Source organism: Zea mays, chromosome 5 (genome assembly GCF_902167145.1).
Source record: "Zea mays cultivar B73 chromosome 5, Zm-B73-REFERENCE-NAM-5.0, whole genome shotgun sequence".
NCBI classification, from domain to species: Eukaryota; Viridiplantae; Streptophyta; class Magnoliopsida; order Poales; family Poaceae; genus Zea; species Zea mays.
The window spans coordinates 209,976,428-209,988,958 of record NC_050100.1 but is presented as its reverse complement, the minus strand read 5'-3'; the positions used below and the strand labels follow the sequence as shown (position 1 = coordinate 209,988,958).

General features: G+C 52.1%; 2 protein-coding genes across 2 annotated transcripts; both read right to left on the bottom strand.

Annotated features, from left to right (window-relative positions):
* Positions 1-2,738: 2,738 nt before the first annotated feature.
* On the bottom strand, positions 2,739-4,698 carry LOC100193366 (uncharacterized). The gene is made up of 2 exons (NM_001138496.1): positions 4,481-4,698; positions 2,739-3,179 (listed from the first exon to the last, which is right to left on the bottom strand). Exons 1-2 carry the CDS (start codon positions 4,577-4,579, stop codon positions 2,793-2,795), a joined length of 486 nt encoding a protein of 161 aa, NP_001131968.1. The 5' UTR covers positions 4,580-4,698; the 3' UTR covers positions 2,739-2,792.
* Positions 4,699-8,727: 4,029 nt separating this feature from the next.
* LOC100283009 (serine/threonine-protein kinase receptor) lies at positions 8,728-11,719 on the bottom strand. Its single transcript, NM_001366955.1, has 7 exons — positions 11,435-11,719; positions 11,169-11,276; positions 10,833-10,978; positions 10,519-10,729; positions 9,794-10,031; positions 9,546-9,696; positions 8,728-9,395 (listed from the first exon to the last, which is right to left on the bottom strand). Exons 1-7 carry the CDS (start codon positions 11,532-11,534, stop codon positions 9,057-9,059), a joined length of 1,293 nt encoding a protein of 430 aa, NP_001353884.1. The 5' UTR covers positions 11,535-11,719; the 3' UTR covers positions 8,728-9,056.
* Positions 11,720-12,531: the final 812 nt, after the last annotated feature.

The following is a 12,531-nucleotide window of genomic DNA, read 5'->3' as shown; positions in this document are numbered from 1 at the left end:
CCATTTGGTGCTCCCGAGGTTGCGCACTTGGTTCACCATTGTCTTTAGCCGGTTGTACATTGCTTGTGGCTCTTCTCCCTTGTTGAGGACGAATCGACCGAGCTCCCCCTCGATCGTCTCTCGTTTGGTGATCTTGGTCACCTCGTCCCCTTCGTGCGCCGTCTTGAGGACGTCCCAAATTTCTTTGGTGCTCTTTAATCCTTGCACCTTGTTATACTCCTCTCGACACAAGGAGGCGAGGAGTATAGATGTGGCTTGGGAGTTAAAATGCCTAATTTGGGTGGCCTCGTCCGAGTCGTAATCCTTGTCCCCCACTTGTGGTACCTGTGCTCCAAATTCAACTATGTCCCATATGCTTTCGTGGAGTGAGGTTAGATGATGCCTTATTTTATCACTCCACATACAATAATCTTCACCATCAAAATACGGTGGTTTGCCTAGGGGAACGGAAAGTAATAGAGCACGCTTTGAAATACGGGGATAGCGAAGAGGCATCTTACTATACTTCTTGCGCTCATGGCGCTTAGAAGCGACGGATGACTCGGAGCTCGATGTGGATGGTGACGAAGAATCGGTCTCGTAGTAGTCGACCTTTTTTCATCTTCTTCTTCTTGTCACCTTTCCGATGCGACTTGATGGAGGAAGAGGATTCCTCCTTGTGTTTGTTGCCGGACTCCCTCGAGAGAGTCCTCCCCGAACTTGAGGACTTGTCGCCGGTCATAATCTCCAGCTTGGCGTGATCTCCAGACATCACTTCGAGTTGGTTAGACTCTTAATGAAGCACTGGCTCCGATACCAATTGAAAGTCGCCTAGAGGGGGGTGAATAGGCGAAACCAGAAATTTATAACTTAAAACACACACTACAAGCCGGTGTTAGCGTTAGAGTTAAATTCAAGTCGGAAAGAGAGGGAAAACAAATCAACCAAGAAAAAAGGCGAGTGAACATGGTGATTTGTTTTACCGAGGTTCGGTTCCAAAGAACCTAGTCCCCGTTGAGGAGGTTACAAAGACCGGGTCTATTTCAACCCTTTCTCTCTCTCAAACGGTCACTTAGAACGAGTGAGCCTTCTTCCTTAATCTCACAGGTCACTAAGACCCCGCAAGGACCACCACACACTTGGTGTCTCTTACCTCGCTTACAAAGCACTTGAGAATAAGAGTAAGAAAAGAGAGGATTCAAACTATTTGATGTGTCTTGGAGTGGAGTCTTTTGCTCTTGTATTGAATGAGATGTTTGGAATGCTTGGATGGATATGAATGAGGTGGTTGGGGGGTATTTATAGCCCCAACCACTTCCATAGTCGTTAGGGAGGCTGCTAGCGAAGGGCGCACCAGACAGTCCGGTGCGCCGCCACGTCACCCAACCGTTAGGATTCGGAGCCGAGTCGTCCGTTGGGGCTTTGTCCTCTTGCGGCACCGGACAGTCCGGTGCCACACCGGATAGTCCGGTGCCACTCTGACTTCGCTGCTCTGACTTCTGCGTGGCACTGTTGCTCACTGTAGCTCCTGTCAGAGTCGACCGTTGGCGCTGGATAGCCGTTGCTCCGCTGGGTTACCGGACAGTCCGGCGGCACACCAGACAGTCCGGCGAACTTTAGCGGAGTGCGCTTTCGTTTTCCCGAGAGTGGCTGGTTGACACCTGTACGGTCCTGGTGCACCGGACAGTCCGGTGCGCCAATCCACACCACACTCAAGTTCTTTGCTCCGTTTCAAATTGAGTCCCTAACTCGAATCTTTTATTGGTTTGTGTTGAACCTTATGCACCTATAATACATGAGTTCTAGACAAACTAGTTAGTCCATGTGTTTGTGTTGACTATCAACCATCAAAATTAATTATAGGAAAAGGTTAACCCTATTTCCCTTTCATATATCAACGACCGAATGTTCTAGCCAAGCAGTTAGGCTTTACATTCCAAAAATACTTTAAGCAAATTACTTTGAGTATTTTGATTCCTAATATTTTTCACGATGACTTAGGTTATGTTTATCGTTCCCTAGCTTTTGTGATCTAGCTAAGCAGTTGGGTGAGGTTGGGCTTAATATTAGGGTTTAATATTTTGCAAAAAAATTAAAGAAGCCCAATTCACCCCATTCTGGGCACGCGATCCTTTCACCAACAATAAAAAACAAGATAATGTGTTACATCGACCTAGATGGTGGGGACAAAGAGAAAAGAGAAGGGGCTGAGACGGAGCACCAACTCACCTGTGCAACCAGAGCACCAGAGCCACCAACGAGGAGCGTCGTACGGTCTAGCCTAGGATTGACAAGAGGGGGTTAGGGTTAGGATTAGGAATCTCGGGATAAGAGTAGAAAGAAGACGCAAGAGCTAGTGAGCATAGTCATAGATGTCCAAATAGGGCGACAAGGCTACGACGACGATAATATCCACACCATCGCTGCTACAAAGGGAAGAGGAGGGCCAAAGGCGGTTCAATGCGAGCGGGGGAGAGAGCGACTTTGATGGATAAAAATGAAAAGTGTTAGGGTTCAGAAATGTCCACCGATGACCAACCTCGCACATAATTTTTTTGGGGATCGGGCACCGAGGTCGTGCTGTTGTTATAACAGGTTGTGCTTGTGTGTGGCCCAATGTGTCGGTATCTCAACCTAAGTACGACATGTCCCTTGTGTCGGACTGACACGAGCATGATGTTATGGTCCGTTTGTTGGAGCTGGACTATTTGTACATATGTAGGTGATACATGGTGTAGTAGAATTAGAGAACTTTATATGAGAAAAAAAATCACGGTAAACCGTATAACGAACTTCAATTAAATCGCAAAGTATTACAACGAGTACACAAAACGAAAGCTTAGAATGGAGAGCAGCACGAGCAGGAAGTAGTAGAGACGAGGCGCGTCGCTGGCCCTGCTGACCTGCGCGTACTCGGCCGGGAGGGGCATGTCGTCGTCCACGGGCAGCGAGCACGCCGCGGCTACCCCCGTATCATCTGCCGCCACCGTGACCCCTGCGGCGAACGCCTCATCCACAGCCATTAGGGCCTGGATCACGGTCGTGGCCGCCGCTCCGTACCGTGTGGCGTTGCGCTGCAACACCCACATGAGCCCCATGAGCTCGCAGTCACGGTCACTCGCGGTCGATCGGTCGATCTGCTCCTTCTTCTTGCCCGGTGCCTTCGCGCCGGCGCCACCCTCGGGATTCGTGGCCTTTATCTGCAATGAATGTCAAGGGACTTGCATGAGGTCCACGCACTGACGAACACTAAACACTGATAAAAAAACAGTCTTGAAAATTATACCTCTATTCTTAAATATTTGTCGCCTGTTAGTTTATTTTTAAACTAAAACGTGATAAATGAAAAGGAACGTAGGACATGTTAAGTTGACGTCGAGTGTGTCACTGTAAGACGGTAATAAAGGCCGGTATATATACAAGCACTGAGCAACGTGAACCCAAAGGAACAAGAACAAGGTAATACATGCCATTTATTACTTTGCACTAGCTGACGGCGCTGAGGTTTATATGAATGCAAAGAAGAAAACCAAGTTTAACCTGTGGGCGCGTATGGAAGTAGCGACATGGCTCGGAAATCAAGTTTAACCTGTGGGCGTGTATGGCTCGGTTGCTGACAAAGCAAAGCGACACACGCTCAGTTAGACGGGCGGATGGTCTGTCCACAGAGCATAGGATTCTTCTAAGTTTATGTTCAGCAGTCTCTCTATCTCACCTTCTATTTCACTCTCTATTCAAACACAATCTATAATCTACAATGTAAAACAATGTTTTGCATGCTCATATACACACCTTGCTGGAGATAGCCTAACCATACTGAGACACTAAGACCCTTCCGTTCAGCGAAGAAAGAAGGAATGGAGTTCATGATCATCTCGGTTCTCTGGGGCCAAATGCTCATGCAATCAAAGTGGGCAGAGGGAGTGGAGGCATGTTCCAGCGAATCATTCTCCGGACTCCAGGCCCTACCCACAACAGGTCCGCGGAATTCGGACCTCATGATGATTTATGGCCACTCAATCACTCACTCACGCAGTCACACCCCAATCATGCTAACACTAGCTACTGTGCCCCCGTGGGTGCACCGTCGATCGGTCGATCCGTCCAATGCTTGCATTCGACGCCATGTCGGCTGAAAAGCATGTCAGGCAAGCAATAGAATATGGAGAATGCGCAGTGTGGTAGTAGTGCATGGTGCTGTGAAATTCTGTGATCAGTGAAACTTTTCCTAGTGTATCTACACCTGCTACCAACTCAAGTACTCAACTCCTACCGTACTGCTAGATCAGAGCTTGCAAGACGATCGAGAACCCTCCACGGACCATGACAGACGATCTTAGCTCGAAACGGAAATGAATGGATCATTTAACGACTAGTGGCCTGACATAGGCGTAAATTGATCGATGTTTTCTGTGTCCAACGTAACTACTACAGGTTAACAGTAACGTTAATGACGAAGGCATTGGTGTTCCAGGTGATCAGGTTAGCTATCCGATCTCACCGTGGTAAGAGCAAGGAGGCATTTGGAACAGCCGGGGACGCCCGGCTGCGCGCAGTCCTTCTCCAGCTCCCTCGCCGCGGCGTCAGCTGGCGACCACATCCCGCCCTCGGCCGGCGGGGACCCGCAGGCCAGCCGCCTCAGCCTCACCCCGCAGTAGCAGAACGCCACGTCGCACGTCCCGTTGCCGCCAGCGCCAGGGGGGCGGGGCAGCGCCGCTCCCGCCGCACGCAGCGCGCGGTCCGCGGCGCCCGCGCACGTCTCGGAGTCGTCGGGCGGCAGCGGCATGTCCACGGTAGCAGCGGCCGCGGCCGCGGCCGGGGGCCGCTCCGCTAGCGCGGTGGGCGCGTAGGCGGCGAACAGCCACGCGGCCAGCGCGGGGCAGCAGCGCAGCCTCGGCGGCAGCGCGCCGTCGTCGGTGGCGCAGGAGGACCGCACGGCCGGGAGGAGCGCCGGGGAAGGGGCGAGCGGGCACGCGGACGAGGACCCCGCTAGCGAGTCCGACTGCTCGGGGAACGCCGGGATCGTGCCCCCGGGAATGGTAGTGGCGGTGGGCTGCACCGAGGTCGCCGAGGGGAGGATCAGTGCCGGGTCGAGTGGCGCGGGGTCCGGCAATGTGGCCGCGGCGGTGCGCTGGATCGGCGCGCACAGCAGGAAGTGGGAGGCGGCCACGTAGTGGAGGAGGAGCAGGGTAGAGCGCGCGCGGCGAAGGGGAGACATCGCTCGTGGGGCGCGCACGCGTGCTCCGTGTCCGTGCACGCGTGTGGGTTCTGTTTGGTTTGAGAGGGTGGCCGAGGCCGAGTGAGAGTTATCAACTGTCACGAATCAAAGATGAGGCTGTATCGTATCACATGGGCAGCCCTATGCATATATGCACGTGTGAAGTCCTGATGCTTCATAGATGATCCGACGGTCACAATAACTTTCACATTTAAACCCTTCCGCATGTGTCCTTGTGGGGGGGATTTCTTTTGCAAGCACCCCCACTGCATCGTCTTCCCCAAACAGGTGATTAAGAAGACGGCCATAGAGGCGACGCCCGCGAGAGGCTAGGGAAGGCTGGGCACAGAGGTGATGCAAAGCATCTTGGATAGTGATTTAGAAATTGTGGCTTCAGATTTGAACTTAAACATTTCTCCTGTTTTTCTTGTGTACGTGGATTAAGCATCTTGGCATCGTAGTGTGTAGTGTTGGGTGTGTCCTCTATGACAGACAGGTCATAAGTGACTGGATTAAGTTAAATCCTATTGTCCATCTTCTTAATCAGACATTTGATTGGGAGAGCCTAGGTTAACCACAATTGAAGCCCTCGGTCACATGCATGACGCTATATACAGTATTAAGGACCACATGAAAGCGAACGCTAGTACCTAGCTCTAAACCCTAATCCATAGACATGACCCATTGCCTGTCAAAGAAGAGTGACAAACTAATGACGATACTGGATCCGCCCTCCTCTTCTACAGGTGCATATCCCCTCTGTTTACACGTGTTAGTGGTGAACACGTATAGATCCATTTATTATCTATCTAGTGATCTCGGATTGACTAAGTTAGACACAGTAAAGATCCTAATATCTAACACGTAGTAGGTACAATATTAACTACAGAACCATCTACGTTCATCACACTTGATCTGACAGTGACGGTGAGCAAGGATGTTCGACGAGTGAAGCTGCAGGCCGAGACGACGGCGAGAAGGTGGCAGCTGGTATTTGTTTCGGCGGCGGTGGCCTTAACTGAAGCTCGTTCGAATTCGAGCGAGGCCTCTGCACGAGCCGGATCCTTCTTCTATGAGAAGCCAACAGATGGTACTGCAGGGGATTTGTTTCCGTGCAAAGAAGGGGAGGGAGTGTTCGCAAAAGAAATTCGCACCACAGAGACAGATGCCGGAGGGTTAAAATGTGAAAGTTGTTGTGACTGTCGGATCATCGATGAAGCGCCAGGATTGCACATGTGCATAGGCCTGCCCTTTGTGCATACGATACGGCCACGTCAAAGATAGGGGCCTGTACGGAGGACATGATAAGAGCATCTCCAATCTCCAAAGATATTTCTACTTCCAATACTCTATATTAGATCTCTCCTAAAAGTTTAAAAGGCAAAACATATACCCCTAAAGTGTTTGGTTTCTTTAGTCACTCTCTTAAACTCTAGTCCCTAGAAATTTTATTTTAAAAACATATTTTAGTTACCCTGTTTGGTATATTAGAAACTAAAAGTGACTAACTAAAGTTTAGGAGGTGGGAACCAAACACCACCAACAGCTTCAAAATACCCCAGTAGTAAACTAGCCAGCAGTGAACTCACAACATGGTCGCATAATGCAGCTACTAGTACAATGCGATAGCTCGACACGACCCGTTTAAAACTAGTCGGTCCGTGCTTGAGTTCAGACTTCGGCCTACGGACCAACACGACACGGGTTCGTCATTTATCCTGTCATGCTATGTCCCGATTAAATCAGTCCGACCCATGATAGGCTCGGACCGTGCCTGTCCGGCACGACCCATTGGCCACGTATAAGGCATTGGAGCATAGGTTTGACACATGGACGAAGGCATCAATGGGGTGGGCGAGGCTCGAACCTCCCCTACTAGAACCTATAAAATACCACTAAAGTCTCTCCTAAATTTTAAAATACACATAGTTTAAAGTAGAAAGGGCTCTATACTGTAGCCGTTTAGTTGGGTCCATCCTATATTTTTTTCTTTCATTTGTCGTGATCTTTAAATGGTGTTTTAGTGCTTGGCGGCTAAACCAAACACACCTGATATGCGTGAGAAGTTTTTTTATACTACATCTGTTCTCGAATATTCGCAACTCTAAAACGTAATAAATAAAAAAAGAACGGGAAAGTATCTGACTAGTCAAACACATATCAAGACAAGAGTGCTGAAATAGGGTTTAGATCTGTCTCTCCTGTCTCTCTCTCGGCTCGGCAGAAGCACTCTCAGGCCTTGTGTGGTGGCTTCTTGCTTACAAAGCATATGGCCCATCATCGACCCCGGTGTACTAGACGCTGGGCCGGATGCACATAGCGATCATATGCCAAGCACGCTTGTTTCGGCTTAAGATGGCCCAGAAACTATTAGCATTACGTCCGAGCGTACATCAGCAGCAAAGAGATGGGTACTGATTTATGGTGTGGTTTTAGGGATAAGCTAGTTTATCATCTTCTCACTCGTTTTTTGGTTTGATTTATGAAATAAAATAAATTGATCTATTACCATCTCATTTATTATAGTTAGCTAGTACTAATATGAGAAATAAAGTTATTTTACCAAATTTAAAGAACCCCGTTAATCATTTTCTTCGTCAATCCACGATCCGCCGATCATGATGCCACCGGGCAACGGGCTGGTGGGTAGGTGTACGGGCGGCCAAACCATCCTTGACGTTCCTATCGCCCCCCTGACCCCCTCGCTTTTTGCATGCCCCGGTGGCAGGGTGGGATGTCGCTGCGCCGTTGCTCGTGCCCGGGTCTGCCCAGAACCTGCACTATTTCAGGACCGGGACGGGATCGATCTGTTCCCCGACGAGCCTGCCTAATTCGCTGTGCGCCTGTGCTATCCCTACGAAGGCGAAGCGCACTTAAGGCGCGCAGGGGAGAGAGAGAGAACATGCGAGGTCCCTTTCCGCGCGTCGCGGGATCGCGGCCGGACAATCAGCAGGTCGGGTGATGAAGCTTCCACGGCCGCGACATATGATTGTGATGGGTGGTCCGACTCCGACGTCTGGACGAACTTGTTGCAGGTTGTTGCCACAGGTCGTCCTGACGGAGCACGAGCCGAGGATAGCGCCGCTGACTGATGACTCGGGTCGCCGTCGTCACCCGCATGCGCCAAGGAGATGACTACGACGCCGCCTGGCAGCTGAGCCGGCAAGACGAGTTTTTTTTTTTAAAATCTACCCGCGTGTTCTTTCTTTACACTGCGGCGGGCTGGCTAGTTGGAGTAGGTGCGTGCGTGGATGGTGGCGTCATGGAGTCGTTGGTTGGTTAGACGTAAAGGTTGCCGGGTGTTCGTTCAACGCTCTTTCGTGGTGCGCGTGCTTGGATTGGATGTTTGCAGATTTTTTTTTCTCTCCTTTTCTTTTGACAGCGTGAGAAAAACAAGTCCAAGTCGGCACGCACCGGTCACCTTCCCCTCTCAGTGGTACCAATCCAATGTGGCATTGAAAGTTCAGCAAAGGTTCTGTTTTGTGTCATCTCATCTTCTTGCCTCGGCCGTGGAATGTGGATCCTTTTCTTTCTAGTCTCAAACTCAAAGGCGTTTTTCTCGCTGCACATGTCATGGCTACAAGATTTTCCCCGCGACAAAGGCTGGGACTTTCCCAGCGCGATTACGGCTCGCAAGACATCCGTAACCATCACACACACATACACGCGCGCACCGACGACGACGCACAGCGTATCCTCGACGAAAAGTGTGCCTGCTGTTGTTGCCGCCGTTGCTGATCAAAGAACCAAGCAAATCACGACGGCTCCCCGAGTAAGGGTTTCTCATGCGGATGGGACGGAGACGGAGACGGACACTTGTTGGTTGACGATCAAGCAAGCCCCCCCGCCCCCCCTCGTCTCACCGTGGCTCCATCATGGAGATGGACACCTCGTTGACGGACTGCGTCTTGGTCGTCTCCGTCTTCATGGCCAGCGACAAGTCCGACGCGGACGCCTTCCTGCCGAGCCTGCTGCTGGCGAACAGCGGCGGCTGCGCCGGCGCCGGCATCTGCTGCGCCGTCTGGTCGCTGATGAGCATGAGCACCACGCTGGACATGGTGGGCCGGAGGTCCGGGCTCTCCTGCACGCACAGCAGCCCCACGTGGAAGCACCGCCACGCCTCGTCCCGCGGGTACGACCCCGCCAGCGCCGCGTCCATGAACTCCGCCGCCCTGTCCTCGTTCCACAGCTTCCAGGCCTGCCGTACCGTACCGTACGTGAGAAGGTTGAATTCGTCATCAACGATATATATATATATATATATATATATATATATATAGAGAGAGAGAGAGAGAGAAAAAAAGAAGAAGAAGCAGAGCTTGCGAGAGAAGGAGGGTCTTTTACTTACATCTTGAATCAGGGTGTGCTGGTGCTCCTGGAGGTACATGGAGCCGTTCCGCTGCCCGCTGAGGATCTCTAGCACCAGCACCCCGAAGCTGAAGACGTCTGACTTCACCGAGAAGACGCCCTCCATGGCGTACTCCGGAGCCATGTACCCGCTGCATTGGTTTTTATTTTTTTAGGGGAGATGCAGGTCAGAATCGACTGCTCTCGGCAATGTAGCAAGGCATTGGCATTGCACTCGCACTGACTTACTAGGTGCCAACCACGGGGCCCGTGTTAGGCTCGTTGCCCTCCTCCTCGAAGATCTTGGCCATGCCGAAGTCGGAGATCTTAGGGTTCATCCTGTTGTCCAGGAGCACGTTGCTGGCCTTGAGGTCCCTGTGGATGACCTTGAGGCACGAGTCCTCGTGCAGGTACAGCATGCCGCGGGCGATCCCCAGGACGATGCTCTGCCTCGTCTTCCAGTCCAGCTGCCCGCTCTTCCTGCTATCTGAGAGTATTATCACAAAGAAAAGCTTCATCACATTAGTTCCACTCCACCATCGCTTCACAGCTTCGGCTTCAGAATCCTCCTAATTAGTTATTAGATCGATCCATCACCAACCGTTGTTAACTCTGACCAATGCTGATCGCGTGACGCACATGATGCTACACGATTTTTCCATGCTACTGCTTGGTTTCCCATTGACCTATCTCGCATCGATCTAGTAGCTTGATACGACCTAATTGACTCAGAGTCCAGTAAACTTAAACTATACCCATAGCTCAGAGCCCATGAGCTAAAAATCTGGGTTAGGTTAGCCATGTGCATCTGATCTCTCCTATGGACACGCGCATCGGATATTCAGATTCAAACCAAGCACCAACCAAATCTGACATTCTGTACATTTTCGTGCTCCACGACCACGACTACAGACGCATAATCTGTGACACGACAAAAGAATACGCCAGCGGAGTGATGAGCGGCGGTGACTAACCGAAGAGGAAGGAGTCGAGGCTTCGGTTGGGGAGGTACTCGTAGACGAGCATCTTCTCGTCCCTCTCGACGCAGCATCCCAGCAGGCGGACCAGGTTCCGGTGCTGCAGCTTGGCGATCAGCTCCACCTCGTTGCGGAACTCCGCCGCGCCCTGCCGCGACCGAGCCGACAGCCGCTTCACGGCGATCTCCGCGCCGCCGCCCATCACGCCCTGTCGGCCAAGAAACTAAGCCTATCAATCCAGTCGATCCAAAGTAATAATCGATCTCATCCAAAGAACAGTCTTGCTGCTGCAAATAAACAGATTGTCTTACCCGATAGACGGGCCCGAAACCGCCTTCGCCGAGCTTGTTCTCCTTGGAGAAGCTGTTGGTGGCCTCGTGGATGGAGGACAGGTCCATGAGCGGCAGGTCCGAGCTGGACATCGGCCTCAGCCTCTCTATCTGCGCTCTCCTGACAGCTGCAAGGACCACGCCATGAGACGCGCGCTCGCTAGCTCTCGATCGTCATGACGATCGACTAGGCGAACTCTAGCATGACGGCGACCGGCACAGCAGCTGTAGAGGCGCATCACGCGAGTGCGAACGCAACAACCGCACCATAGATGTTCGACACGAACGAACGGAAGGTGAAAGCTAAAGCTAGCTCACCGTTGCGCTTCCTCCATCTCCAGCAGTAGACGCAGTAGAAGAGGGTGCAGACGATGACCACCACCAGGATCGACACCATGATGGCCATCCCGTTGGAGCCGTGATGCCCTGGAGCACAGCAGCACAGCGAGAACACCCTCCTCAGCAACTCAGTCACCCCGACCCGATCCCGGCCGGCCGGACTTGACTGAACGACACTGCCGCGTCGATGTCCATCGATCGGCGGCCGCAAGCAAGAACTAGCTAACTCTGGGATGTACACGTACCTGAATCGTCGTCGCTCGCGCTTGCGGGTGCTATGTCCATCAGCCGGCGATGCTGAAGGCGGTAGCGGTACGGCGGCCCAGCCATGTGTTGTTCCTCCATCGACCTTGTTGGAGGCCTATGAGGGGAGAATTAATGGCAGCGATCACAGCTCTGGGTATATGCGATGCGGTGCGGATGTCTTGCTCTGGCCCTCTGTGGGGTCGTTGTGGAGAAGAAGTGCTGTGGGCTGTGGCTAGACTTTTTTTTTGGGGATTTGTTAGTGCTGGTGTTGTGGTGGCCGTGGCTCTCAAGCGCAAATCTGTATCAATGCAGCATATATGCAGCTGCTCTGTATGTGCAGGTTGTTGAGGGGAATAAGATGGGTATGCAGCTGCAGGGATGGATGGGGACGGAGAGGGAGGGGGTGCCCCGCTGGATGAGCTGGTTTTATATGCAATTAAGCTGCATTAATTTTCTTTTTCAACGGCCATGTTGAGACGTGCCTGCCAGTGTGAACTGCTTGCGCTGGAACTTGAAAGGAGTGGGAGTGTGTGCCTGTTTCCTTTAGACGAAACAGGTTGCTACAGCCTACAGCTAGCGCGGTATATGGTGTTTGTTGGTCAGTTGGTATGTGTACGTGATCAACCTGATCATTTACCGGGCCGGGCCGGGTTCGGGTCGGGCCATACTGAACCCGATATAAAAACTCTTTAGCCCGAGCCCGCCCACGGCCCGACAAAAAATGTAAAATCCCAGCCCGAGCCCGCCCGTGGCCCGACCCGATGGCCCACGGGCCAACCCGATGACCCGACAGGCAGCGTGTCACCAGCTGCTGGCTACAGGCGTGGACGCGTTTTTTTAATTTTTCTTCTCACCCCCGCAGCCACGCACGCACTCTGACTCCGCACAGGCACGGTACTCCGGTCGGGCACTGTGAGTCTGTGTCTCTGTGATAAAAAAAACCGGGCACGGTACGCCGCACAGGCCACCTGCTCAGTCCGTGATCAGAGCAGAGGCCTGCTGTGCTGATCTCTCTACCACAACATTGAAGATTAGCGGTGAACGCAAGTCACCAGTCCAGATTTCGGGCTGACGGGCTGGCCCGCGGGCTTAATTT

Excerpts from the sequence above, each read along its gene's own strand:
- LOC100283009 (NM_001366955.1), bottom strand. The coding sequence starts at position 11,534 with ATGGAGGAACAACACATGGCTGGGCCGCCGTACCGCTACCGCCTTCAG. Across the intron at positions 10,979-11,168 it reads GAGATGGAGGAAGCGCAACG|CTGTCAGGAGAGCGCAGATA; the intron begins GTGAGCTAGCTT and ends TGGTCCTTGCAG. Across the intron at positions 10,730-10,832 it reads GTTTCGGGCCCGTCTATCGG|GGCGTGATGGGCGGCGGCGC; the intron begins GTAAGACAATCT and ends CTTGGCCGACAG.
- LOC100193366 (NM_001138496.1), bottom strand. The coding sequence starts at position 4,579 with ATGTGGTCGCCAGCTGACGCCGCGGCGAGGGAGCTGGAGAAGGACTGC. Across the intron at positions 3,180-4,480 it reads GCCTCCTTGCTCTTACCACG|ATAAAGGCCACGAATCCCGA; the intron begins GTGAGATCGGAT and ends CATTCATTGCAG.